Source organism: Camelus ferus, chromosome 35, assembly GCF_009834535.1.
Source record: "Camelus ferus isolate YT-003-E chromosome 35, BCGSAC_Cfer_1.0, whole genome shotgun sequence".
NCBI lineage: Eukaryota > Metazoa > Chordata > Mammalia > Artiodactyla > Camelidae > Camelus > Camelus ferus.
In genome coordinates this window covers 12,913,070-12,926,085 of record NC_045730.1, presented here as the reverse complement: position 1 = coordinate 12,926,085, position 13,016 = coordinate 12,913,070, and the positions used below count along the sequence as shown (strand labels likewise).

Here is a 13,016-nt window from a genome sequence, read left to right as displayed (position 1 = left end):
TTTTTTAGTGCTCACAAACACCTGGAGACATAGATACTACTATTCCTAATTTTACAGATGATAACACAGAGGCTCAGAGAAGATAAAACTGAGCAAGTCACAGAGTTATTAGGGAACGGTGGTGTATTCAAAGTCAAGTCTCACTGTGCCACTACACTTGCTCTTAACCACAGTCAGAATAAGCTGAAATTATAGGTAACGTGACTAAATAAGTGGAAAAACCTATACAAATCTGAGAGATCATTTTTGCTGGGATGAAGGAAAGAAAGGTGATGAAGGGAGAGGCCATCTGGGTCTGAGAATAGTGGCACGAGCTGCAGACATTAAGGATGTTATGCTGGAGAAACTTACCACAACTATACCAGAATCCATAAAGAGATAGCAAGTATCCTGCATACCAGCCAGAGGCTTTTTTTTTTTTTTTTTTGCCCTTGGCAAGGACAAAGTAATCACCTATACCAGATTCCACTGGTGTATTCACTTGATTTTATTGCAAGATGAGAATTAAATGTACAATTTCCAAACGTGCTGTTATGCATTTGGGGTTTGGAGTGTCTTCAGAAAGCACAAGTGCTAATAAAAACATACTCGATTAGAACAAAAATAAAGACCGCATAGTTTACTCGGCGTCCTCAGAAAGTTATTCCACAACACGTATACGCACACACCTAAATATAGATACACCTATTCTTAAAAATTCTCCCCATTTACATTACTGTCCAAATTGAAAGGAAAGCTTCTGCCACTGGGGAACTTTGAGAATGACTAGATAAAAGTGTTAAGTGGGGATGCAATAGTCTTTGTTATTGGAGTATAGCTGACTTACAATATGACATTAGTTTCAGGAGTACAACATACTGAGTCAATATTTTTACAGGTTACATACTATACAAAGTTATTATAAAATATTGACTGTATTCCCTATGCTGTATATTACATCCCTGTGGCTTATTTATTTTGTAACTGGTAGTTAATACCTCTTAATCCTCTAGAACAAGGCTTCATAAAGATTTATTTTAAAACTTAATCATTAAAACAAAAGTCCATGTGTTTATCAGCCCTATCCAAACACAAGCATTAGTTAAGAAGAGGAGTGACTAAGCTTTAGGAAATAAAAAGCTAGGATGGGACAGAGGATGTTTAAAAGGGTAAACATTCTTGTGCAGATTCTTCATCATACAAGACAGAACTGAAATTAACTATAGGATAAACTATTCAAGTAACTAGTCTAGAATCACATCAAAACATATAGACCAGAATCACTAGTCCAGAATGCCAGTTTTTTTTTTTTAATTGGCATTCCAATGAAAAAACTGTGACATTTTTGTGCCCCAATTCATGGCTGAAAATAGTCAAAATGATCAGTGGAAAGTATCTGGCAATTTGGATACTTGGCAGTTTGGGTTGTAGATTAAACATTTTTCTAATTCATAACAGAATTCCTCTGTAGAAACTACTAAAGCAGATATTTAATGTCTGATAATATTCTTGGAAAGCAGGCAAGTGTATGGGAAGTGATTATTCCAGATGCCCTTCAAAACAAACATGTATTGACCAATTTACGAATTAAATGTGAGTGGCATTGGAAAAGCTCCGAAACCTGTGAAGTGTCTAACACCCAGAAATCCTTTATAATTAGTGTAGACATTAGCAGACACGTTGGAGCCTAAAGAAATATAATTGAAGTAGTTAAAATCTAGTGGGGAACACCACAAGCAAGAAAAGCTGTATCTTTGGAAAATTTTAAATGAAATAGAATAAAAGAGCTTTGAAATCACATAAATTAAACAAAGTAGAGCTCACTGCTTACTGACTGTGCTCTACTTTTGATGATACAACACAGAACAAATGATTGCCACACTGCGTATATTTCTTTGCAAGCATTTTTTTTCTCTGTTCAACTAAATTTAGTGTAGGTTGCCACAAATGGAAATAAAAGCGGTAACCTAGAAAGGATTTTTAGACAAGTTGTACTTTCTTGATTCTAAAATGATATTTTCATGTCCTGTTAGCTCAGATACCTGTAACCTTATGATTTTTATAGGCTATGACTGACATTTGGTTCTAGAATTATTTACTTTCTTCCTAAATCCTTCCCTAGAAGGTCACCAATAATGATACGATCTTTTCTTTAAAGGTTCTAAACCAAATCCAAACATCCAAACATCCAATCTTTGTGTGGTAAAACTCTCTGCTTAAGTATTTTAAACCTTGGACTCTCATTTCTGTATTTCATTAAATTAAAAAAAATTTTTTTTATAATTGAAGTGCAGTCAGTTACAATGTGTCAGTTTCTCATGTACAGCATGTTTCAGTCATACATACACATACATATATTTCTTTTCATATTCTCTTTCATGATAAGTTACTATAAGATATTGAATTTAGTTCCTTGTGCTATACAGTAGAAACTTGTTGTTTATCTATTTTATATATAGTTGTTAGTAGCTGCAAATCTCAAACTCCCAATTTATCCCTTCCCCCACTTCCCCACTGGTAACCATAAGTTTGTTTTCTATGTCTGTGAGTCTATTTCTGTTTTGTAAATAAGTTCTTCTGTCTTTAAAAAAAAATAAACCTTTAACATGACAAACAGCAATTACATCTTAATTGTGGCAACACAGGAAGTCACTTCATTCTGGGTTACACAGAAAAGGCCTCAGAAACAAAAAAGCTCCGTGACCAGGCTGTCCACGATGTGACAAGTGACGGCCTGCAGCTGGAAAAGAGCATTTTCATTTTCCACCAAGTTTCTCTGCCTCCCTGTCTCTCCCCGCAGCTACTTTACATTGATCTCAGTAAGACACAGTTTAAAACCAAAGCTACGGTTTTCTTTGCTTAGACTACCTGCAGTTATGAATTAACACTGTGTAGACAACATTGCCGGCAAGATAAGAAAAGCGTTACAAAAGCGAAGCAACTAATGCGATTTTAACTCGAGTTCATCAACAATTCAGCCCATGCCTGTTTTCCCTAAACCACACCGTGCATCTGGCCTACCTCCCTGCCCACATGCTTACCCCAGGAAGAAGGCACTTAGTCTGAGGAGACATGAGGCGTCTGTCAAACATAACAGCCCGGTTCCAAGTGGGTCCAGCTTTCCAGAGGGATCAGCCTTCGCAGGGGGAGCCAGAACTCAGAAACAGAACTTAAGGCAGCCAAGTCCTGTGCTGACCAGCATTTCCACTCCTGTCCTTTTCCTTGCTGGCTTGGGGGTGTGCTGCCTTAGCCAGTGTGACTTTCCAAAGTTCTGCAGATTACAACCGGTTCACTCTGTTCCAGAACCTCTCAGGCAGGCAGAGGAGCCCATCAAAGTCAATGAGCAAACACAAAGTGGGAGGGTCTTTTTTCTACTCTGAATTACGTCAGCTGGCTTGGAAGAAAGAAGCCTGCAAACTTGTGAAAGCAAAGAAAGTAACATTTCATTAATATCAGATGCCCGCCTTCCGGCAGCCCCAGCCAAGGCTGTGCTTAAAGACACTGTCTTCACTGCAGAATGACAGGGTGCACAAATGTTGGCCTGCAAGGAAATGACTGGCCTGAAAAAGAGTCTGGAATTAGAGCAAGAACCTTCTTCGACTTCCAACCAGTGAAGAAATATTTCCTCTCCTCACCCAAGAAAGTGATATCTTCCTTTCGTGGTTTCCTTTCCTGGTTTCAATGTGTATATAAAAAACAATGTGTACATATAAAACTATAAACTTTCATTCACACAGTCAAATAAGCATCACTTGGACACATCTAGTTTTAATTCAAAAACTTTATTCATCAAAAGATACCTTGCAAAAGTGAAATGGTAACCACAGTACTCTGAGGACATTTGCAAAGCACACAACAAAGGATTACTAGCCAGAAAACAGCAAGAACTCCTGTAAGTCAATAAATAAAAGACCCACAATCTAAAAAAAGAGAAAAAACAAAACAAAACAAAACAGAAAAAGACAGACCAAAGGGGAAAAAAATCCACAAAGAGATAAATCACTGAAGAGAGAATCCTGGTGGCCAATAAACATGATAAAATGCTTGACACTTCACTACTAATCAGGAGTACAAATTAAATTCACAATTTACCATTTCACACCCAGTGCAGTGGAAACATTTAGGATATCTGAAAACCCCACATCTTGGAGAGGATGTTAAGCGGGGGTTGGCAAACTCTATGCTCAGGTGCCAAATCTATCCAGCCATCTGTTTTGTATAACCCGCAAGCTAAGAATGTGTTTTATATTTTTAAATGGTTGAAAAAAAAGAACAAAAGAAGAATTGTATTGTGTGACATGAAAATTACATGGAGTTCAGATTTCAGTGGCCTTAAATAAAGGTTTATTAGAACATGGTCATACTCATTCATTTATGAATTGTCCATGGAGGGGTTTTGCGCTACAATGGCAGGGTTGAGCAGTTGTGACAGAGACCACGTAGCTCACCAAGGCTTAAATCTTTCCTGTTTGGTCCTTCACAGAGAAGGTTTGCTGACTTCTCACGAAGAACAACCAGACTTCCATGCACTGTTGGTGGGAGTATAAATTGGTATAGTCATGTAGAGGCTTGGCAGAATGCAATGAGGTTGAAGATGTGAATGCTCCATTGGTTGGTATCCCATCACTCACTAGGTACCCAGAGAAGCCCTCACATGAGTACACAGGGAGATATATGTACAGAATGTCCCTAGCAACATGGGAGTTACAGTAAAAAGTGGAAACCAACCTCAATGTATATCAACAGGAAAAGTGGATAGACAAAGCTGGAGACACTATTCGGCACAAAAAGTGAATGAATTTCAAGTAACAACATGGATAAATCTTCACAAACAGGCTGATAGAAAAAAAGCAAGTTGCAGAAACTTAATACATTAAGAATCAAGATTCACAAACATTAACTGCTATATATAAAATAGATAAACAAGTTTCTGCTGTATAGCACAGGGAACTATATTCAGTATCTTGCAGTAACCTATAATGAAAAAGAGTATGAAAATATGTATGTATATGTATGACTGAAACATTACGCTATATACCAGAAATTGATACATTGTAACTGACTATACTTTAATTAAAAAAAGAACTTATGATATGATTTGAGTAAAGTTTGAAAATAAGCAAAAATACCATATACTTTATGCAGGCAGTACAAGTATAAAGATAAATATGAAAACAAGTACCAAATATAGAAAAGTGGTTCCATCCAGATTTGAGACCATGTGGAAGGTTAGTGGGAAGAAGGGGTAACTCTATGAATGATATTTTATTTCTTAAACTAGGTTGTATCTATACCATGGGTCATTATATTGTTGTCTATGCTATTTTATATTTTGAAAAAAGCTCATCATAAGTGAATTAGGAAAAATAGTGAAAAAGAATCATGATACAAAATATGCCAAATCAATAATATAGACATTAAAATGATAGATATATGATACAACCTTTGAGAGTAACGAAAAGAAAAAAAGTAGCCTGCCAGCTTTTTTCCCACAATACTCACTCCACTGTTAAAAATATTTAGAAAAAATGTTGTAAGGAAACATATGAATTCTATTTATACTGCTTGCAACTGGATAGTGGTTTTGAGCATGGTTATATTCTGTCCTTTTAAAAATTTAGTATTTTTAAAACTTTCTACAATAGGTTTATATTACGTTTTCAACCTCAAAAAAATTTTTTTCTTAAGTATCTAACAGGCAGCCAAGGATTACCTAACTTTCTAGGGAAATTAGAAACCTTTGTTGGGGAGCTGGTTTTGGACATGAGACCATCTTCTCCATGGGTTGCTGGCCTCCTGAATAAAGAAATCTTTCCTTTCAAAAAAAAAAAAAAAAAGAAAGAAAGAAAAAAGAAACCTTTGTTTAACTCAGTAATTCCTATGGATTAGGATATTTTACAACTCTGTGAGGGTAGATATTAACTTGTAGAAAACTGATAGAAATGCAAATGAATTTGTCCAGCAAAAACAAATTTGTCTAACAGAAGTGCTAATGATTTCTGCCTTGTATAAAAGATAAGCGCACAAATTACCTTTTTATTGCCCATAGAGGATTAACCAGTTCTGTATCGAATTTAAAAATCTTAGCCCAGTATTCTTTCTTTCAATGGCTATAAATACTTCTGTCTCTCCCCATAATCTTTTAAACAGGCTTTACCATCATGCTGGTTCCTTCCATGAATTAAAAAAAAATTTTTTTTAGCACATATTCATTTTCTATTTGAGAGAAACATTCTGAAATGATTGAAAAATTTATACTTGGACACCAGTTTTCAATTTGAAACATAGTTTCTTTTCTGACAATGGCATATATGGTGGCTAGCATTCCAAGTCTAGCCCCACATAGCGGGAGGGTATAGCTCAAGTGGTAGAGTACATGTTTAGCATGCACAAGGTCCTGGGCTCCCCAGTGCTTCCTCTAAAAATAAGTAAGTAGCTGGATGTGGGCTTCCTCGGGCTCGGGCTCGGGCTCGGGCACGGGCTGAGCAGCGCGGCCAGGCCGGACACCTGCGTCCGCCTGCGAGCAGGGCTCACTTCTTCGGGTTCGTGAGGCCCCAGACGCCTGTCCGCTCCAGAATGAAGGTCTTCCTGTCGGTGCTGCTGGCTGCCCTCCTGGGTGTGGAGCGAGCCCGCTCCCTGGTGTGCTTCTCTTGCAAGAATAAGCAGTTGGTACTGCCTGAAGCCCACCGTCTGCTCCGACTCCGACAACTGCTGCGTGACCGTATCTGCATCCGCTGGCATCGGGAACACGGCGGACTTTGGCTGCACCCCGAACAAGGGCTGCTGCCCGACCTGCCCCGGCCCGAGCGTCAATCTTGGAGTAGCGTCCGTGGGTACCCACTGCTGCCAGAGCTTCCCGTGCAGGGTCAGTGCGGCCGATGGCGGGTTGCGGGCCAGCACCCGCGTGCTGGGCCTTGGGCTCCTGCTCAGCCTGCTGTCCGCCCTGCTGCGGCTTGGCCCCTGATCGTCGGGACCCTGTGCCCAGCCCAGACCCCTGAAGCTCAGGAAGGAAGGAAAGCGCAGCCCCTCCTGGACTCTCGGGGATCTCGAAGCCTCCTCCTCTGACTTCTCACCCTCCCTATCACCCCCTCTGCCTGGCTCTGGGTCCTCACAGGCAGGTCAGTCAGCTGCCCTTACTTCCAGGTCAGCCTTCCTGGGGGAATCTGGTAACGGAGCCTGAGGGTCCCGGGGACACACTGGGAGGGGCACCTAAGCCCCAGGCCTGCCCTGTCCAGGCCCTGTCCACACCCAGGTATGGAAGATGTGCTGTGTGGACAGGTGTGTGGTCAGTGCGCCCTGCCCAGCATGTGTGTGTGGGGCCCTATGGGCCCCAGGTTTGGGAGAGGGGGGTTGGGGTAGGCATTGGAATCCCCAAGCCCCTTTCCCCTGGCATCTCTGTACCCCTTATTTCATTACTCCAAGGGCAGCCTTTTAGGGCACAGAGCTTCCACTGGTCCCACGTCTAGGCTGCTGACTCAGGAATCTGCTCCCACCCCCAAATCCAACTGCAGCCCCCACCCCACTGGAACCCCCTGCTGCTTTGGTGCCTCAAATAGACAGATGTTCTCCCCCTCAAAAAAATAAGTAAGTAAGTAAGCCAAGTCTAGCCCCATGTGAACTTATAATGTCACTAAAATGCCACTACAGTGGAAAAATGTTTAACTAATACTGATTTCAGGCACACACACACACACACACACAACCCAACAACAACAAAAAACCCCCAAAAACAAAAGACAAAAAAACACCTGGGGTTTGAACAAGAAGAGGATAAGGATGGAAATTCTGAATGGAACATACACAGATCTCAGTGCCTTCCCAAGCACCTATAAACTCTCTAATACTAAACAATGGTATTTCCTTGTTACAGGTATCATTCTTTTCACACATTAACTAGCATATTTTCTTGCCTTCAAATGGGACTGAGGGATATTTTCTTGAGGACTCTGGGGAGAGCATGAAGAGAAAAGATGAAGAAGAGAGATTGAGAATGAGGTGCAGGCATCAGTGACAGACTATTGAGAAAGAAAAACAGCCATGGAGATAACTGAGGTATAAATTAATGGAACTAACTGAGAATAAGTTCTCTGGTTATAATGCATTTTCATTGTCAAGTACTGGAAAATAAAGAAGGAACCAAAAAAAAAAAAACCCAAACCCCAAAAAACAAAAAATAACAACAACACTATATCCTTGTCTTCCCTTGGGTTCCCAATCTATAGAAAGGAGATAAGACTTCAAAAGATATTATCAGGATAACATAAAACACCTAGTCTATATCTGGCACATCTGAGATGCCAAATAAATACTAATTTTCCTTGCTATAACTCAAATAGTTCTCAGCTGGAGGGGACTGCACCCCCAGGGAACTTTAGCAATGTCGAGGGACATATTTTTGACTGGGGCACGCAGAGGGGTGGCTGATTACTGGCATCTGGTGGGCAGAAGCCCAGAATGCTGCTCAGCACCCTACAACGCACGGGTCACCCCCCTCCCCCCACAGCAAAGAACCATCCAGCTCAAGTGCAATAATGCTGAATCTGCATAACTTGAAGGTGCCCTTTGTGCCAATGCCATCCATGTGAAGTACTGTACATTTTAACCCAAGATGACACAGCATGAAATTCCAATCCTACCAGGATCCACTTCAGGTTGAAGTGGGAGAGGGGGCTGGAGAGGCAAAGTGGGGGGGACAGGAGAAGCAGACCCACTATGACTTTGCAGCATCTCTGAAGCAGCCCCTGGAATCTGGCCACGTGCCTGGTTATTCTGTGATTTTCTACAGGAGGAGCCCACAGAGACCATTGGAGTAGCTCAGTGTCAGATTTCAGATGGAAGGACCTGAGGTTTCTGCAGTCCTTACTGGCACGCATATCCCTAATACTTTTCCTTAAACTTGTTTCCAATCGCCTTCTACCTCGCCTCCAACTTGACTGCCAAGTGTTTGCTAAATTGTGAAAAAGGTTTAATGAAAGTGACATTATAATGAGACGACCCTTCGAGTGCTATCTTTATAACCAAAGATGCATGCTTGCTAATCTGCCAAGAGAGGAGTTCTTTTTATTATTGTATTTGTAGTCAGAATTGTTATTGTCTGTCTATGTAAACAAAAAAGGCAGGGAAGACAGCTTCGGGGATCCCAAATCCTCAATCTGAGACAACTTTCCCATGTGTTGTTTTAAACTTTAAAACAGCAGCAGACCTTTCTGGATGAGGAGGTGGTGGCCAAAGTTTAAATATGTTTTGTTGCCAGGAGACAAAAAAAAAAGCAGAATTTTGGAGGTCACATATTTCAAATGGCCACTCCAGACTTCAAAGTCCAGACTGTTTACCTAACCAGCAAGGATTTTGAAAAAAATTCCCTTGATCACACCCCAGTTTAGAGCTGATGCCATCAATAGTTGTCTTTGATTACAAAAGGCCATGATGTGGGTACAAATATGGATAATTATGGCATGCATTAACCAGACAGTGAATCACAACAGCAAAACAAATCTCTAGTGTGTGTGTACACTCTTAAGTCTCACATGTGTTTTTGGTAAATAACAGCCAAACACATTGTTTGCTCAAGCAGTAAAAATAGGAAACAATTTCAAATGTCACAGTAAAAAAACAAAACAAAACAAAACAAAAACCCCAAACAAAAAATGAAATGAAAACAGTCACATCCACAACTGAGTTTTCTTTCCAAGATGTAAGCACTAATAAATTTAATTTTTTTTTTTTTTTACTTCATGTGACAATTCCAACAGAGCGATTGCTTATGGACTGAGAATATAAACAAAAGCAAAGCAATTTTGTCCCAAAGCTATGCCATTTAACCCAAAGAGCTGTACAACTGAATTTCCTTCTTCAGATTTTATTTTCCTAAATTACCCATTATCAAACCTGCCCTGAGTTCATTTAGATGAAGATGAGGAGAGAATCTTCATTTAAATCAGAGCCACTCAAATAAAGGTCCTCTCTTTTTGTTTCATAAAAAATTTAGCAGCAAGGAGAACTCAGTTGGCTTTTTGCCCCTCTTCTCTCCTTGATAAAATAGCTGTCTTTTTTACATATTACGTGCTTTATCATTAGCTCAGAATTTACATTGGCTAAACAACTTCCTTTTTGAGACCTGTTAATTTCAAACATATCACAACCAACCAACTACAAGAACCGAAATGGACCCTCTCCTGCACCGCCCTCTCCTTCCTCCATTATTGGGTAAAATATAATTGAAAACAGACTTGAGTATTGTTATTAATGAAGAGCCACAGTAATGTTATCTACATCCAAGCTGCCACCTTGAACAATTCTAGGAATAATGGTAGGAGGAGTGGTTTTTTGGGGAGAGGAGGCCCTTTGACTTCGTTATCCCCACCATGGATCTGTCCCATTGTAAATTTGATCCTGAAAGGTGTAGTTTGTAATTTTTTTGGTACTTGCAACCTACATTTAACATAGTAAAACTCTTTCCATATCATTAAATGTATTTCTAGCATTAGGTTTAAAAAAAAAACTGTTACTTTCTGTAGTAGTTGAGTGGATTTATGGAAGTCAAGACACCATGCTTAAAGTTTCAGTGTCTCCCCTTAAGACAACTGCCATTGAGTTATTCACTGTTAGGTGTGTAGGGGAGATTAGGAAGGTTCACACTGTGTTGCTGTTGTTCACTGTTTTTGAGATATCCACTCTGGTCCCATTTTTCAATCCTCTTCTTCCAGCCCTTCTTTATTCTGCTATCTTAATGATTTTCCTCCTGAATTTTCCACTTCTCACTTGTGTTGAAGGAACAATTATTTCCTACTCCAGCCCAAAAACTCATCAGCAAGTCCCATCCATGAACAGCCAGCTTGTGTCACCTCTCTCATCTCCTTTGCAAGAGCCCTGAACTCACTACAGGGCTGCTATCCGATCTCCATACAGCAGCTGTAGTGGTCTTTTTTTTTTTTTTTTTTTTTTTTTTAAAGCATGAATTCACTCCCATCACTCTGCTGCTTAATATCTCTTAAGAGCGTCTCACTGCACCTGATAAAACCCTCGTGTGCAGAACCCAGGGAGAACTGGCTCCTGGCCACATCCCTGACCTCAGCTGCCGTCCCTCTGCCCTGGCACTCTCACACTGGCCTCCCTTCTGTCTGCAGACCATGCCAAGCACGTGCCTGTGCTGGGGCTCTGCACTTGCTCTGCCATCCACCTGGAATGCTCTCCCTGTTGACACAAGCCTGGCTACCTCCCTTTCACACATTCAGGTCTCAATTCAAAATTCATCTCCTTGAAGAAGCCCTGACCTCCAGGACCAAGAGGGAGCCACTCTCCATCACGTTACCCTATTTGATTTTCCTTAGAGCCCAGAGCAATAGTTGAAGGCACCTTATCAACTGATTTTTTCCACCATGCTTGCCTTTGCATTAGAGTGAGGGGAGAATGTACAGCTTGTCGACCTTATCAATTTCAGCTTTAACATCACCTCCATTGCTGTTAGAGTCATGATCGGCCCACAGTCCAGTAAAATCAGGAAGTCCACTCGGCAAAGTGGAGAGACTACACTAGATGCACAGTCAGGAGAATTGAGTTAGTCTCAGCTCTGCTTCCATTAACTAGCTGGTTAAGTTACTTCATATGCCTAAAGCCTCAAAGTCCTCCAATGTCAATAGAGATTGTTCAACTCATCACTCGAGAGAGGTTAAGTACTTGGTCCCACCACTCATTGCTCTACAATGTTATTCTACTAAACATGTTCAATGGAAAAGATTTTATGCAATACTCTCAGAACTACCAACTATTATCTCTAGGACATTCACAGTTAATTTAGGTTAAAAAAATCAGTCAGAATAACTGATACTTTCTTAGTTACCTGAACTTTCACCTAATTTTTATTTAAACCTAAAGCCGTTGACATAATGAGTCCTGGAAGGAATGACTTGATATCTAACTGCCTTTGCATTTGATTATGCAATATCTACACATAACGGAATCTGCCAAACATTTCAAGTATTAAGTAATGAAGGTTATTTTAATGATTTACTTGCATTATCATTAAAAAGAATCTCTGATTCTTTTTCTTAAAATTCCAGTTTTACTGACATATGACTGACATATAAAATTGTAAGGTATTTACAGTGTACATCTTGGTGATTTGATATACATATACATTATTTAATTGAAACATAACTGACATACAATATTATGTTAGTGTCCGGTATACTACACAGTGATCTGACATTTGCGTTCATTGTGAAATGATCACTACAATAAGTCTAGTAACTATCTGTCCCCATACAAAGTTATGACACTATTATTGGCCATATTCCTTATGCTGTATTTTATATCCTAGTGGCTTATTTATTTTAGAACTGGAGGTTTATACCTCTTAATCCCCTTCACCTATTTCCTCTCTGCCCACTCCCACCCTTCTGGCAACAACCAGCTTGTTCTCTGTATCTATGAGTCTGTGTTTGTTTTGTTTTGTTTTGTTTGTTCTGTTTTTTAGAATCCACATATAAATGAGATTCTACAGCATTTGTCTTTCTCTGCCTGACTTATTTCACTTAGTATAATACCTTCTAGATCCACCTATCATGTCACAAATAGCAAGATTTCATTTTTTGCTTTTTGTGGCTGAGTAATATTTGGTTGTATGTATACCACATCTTCTTTATCCATTTGTCTATTGATGGACACTTAGGCTGCACACCAATGTTCACTGCAGCATTATTTACAGTAGCTGATATATATATATATATATATATATATATATATATATATATATATATATATACACACACACACACATATTGTGATATATATATACATATATATGGTACACACACACACACACATTGTGAAAGGGTTCTCTCCACCAAGTATATAATTAATATATCTATTATCTCTCATATTTACCTCTTTTTTGGGGGGTGAAGTGGGGGTAGTGAGGACATTTGAATTCTACTCTCAGGAAATTTCAGTTATACAATACAGTGTTATCAACTGTAGTCACCATGTTTTACATTAGATCCTAGACTTATTCATGTCACAGCTCAAAGTTTGTACCC

General features: G+C 39.7%; 1 protein-coding gene and 1 pseudogene across 8 annotated transcripts in view; one reads left to right on the top strand and one right to left on the bottom strand.

The window, feature by feature from the left end:
* CACNB2 (calcium voltage-gated channel auxiliary subunit beta 2) overlaps window positions 1-13,016 on the bottom strand; it is a 347,729-nt gene that overhangs the window by 159,832 nt on the left and 174,881 nt on the right. The window contains exon 1 of one of the 8 annotated variants that reach the window (XM_014563778.2): window positions 3,021-3,455. The exons of the other annotated variants lie outside the window; for them this stretch is intronic. Coding sequence (XP_014419264.1) covers window positions 3,021-3,071 — 51 coding nt within the window. The 5' untranslated portion in view covers window positions 3,072-3,455. Of the gene's footprint in view, window positions 1-3,020; window positions 3,456-13,016 lie in introns of those variants that run through there. 8 annotated transcript variants of the gene reach the window in all.
* Window positions 6,382-9,424, top strand: LOC116661465 (annotated as a pseudogene).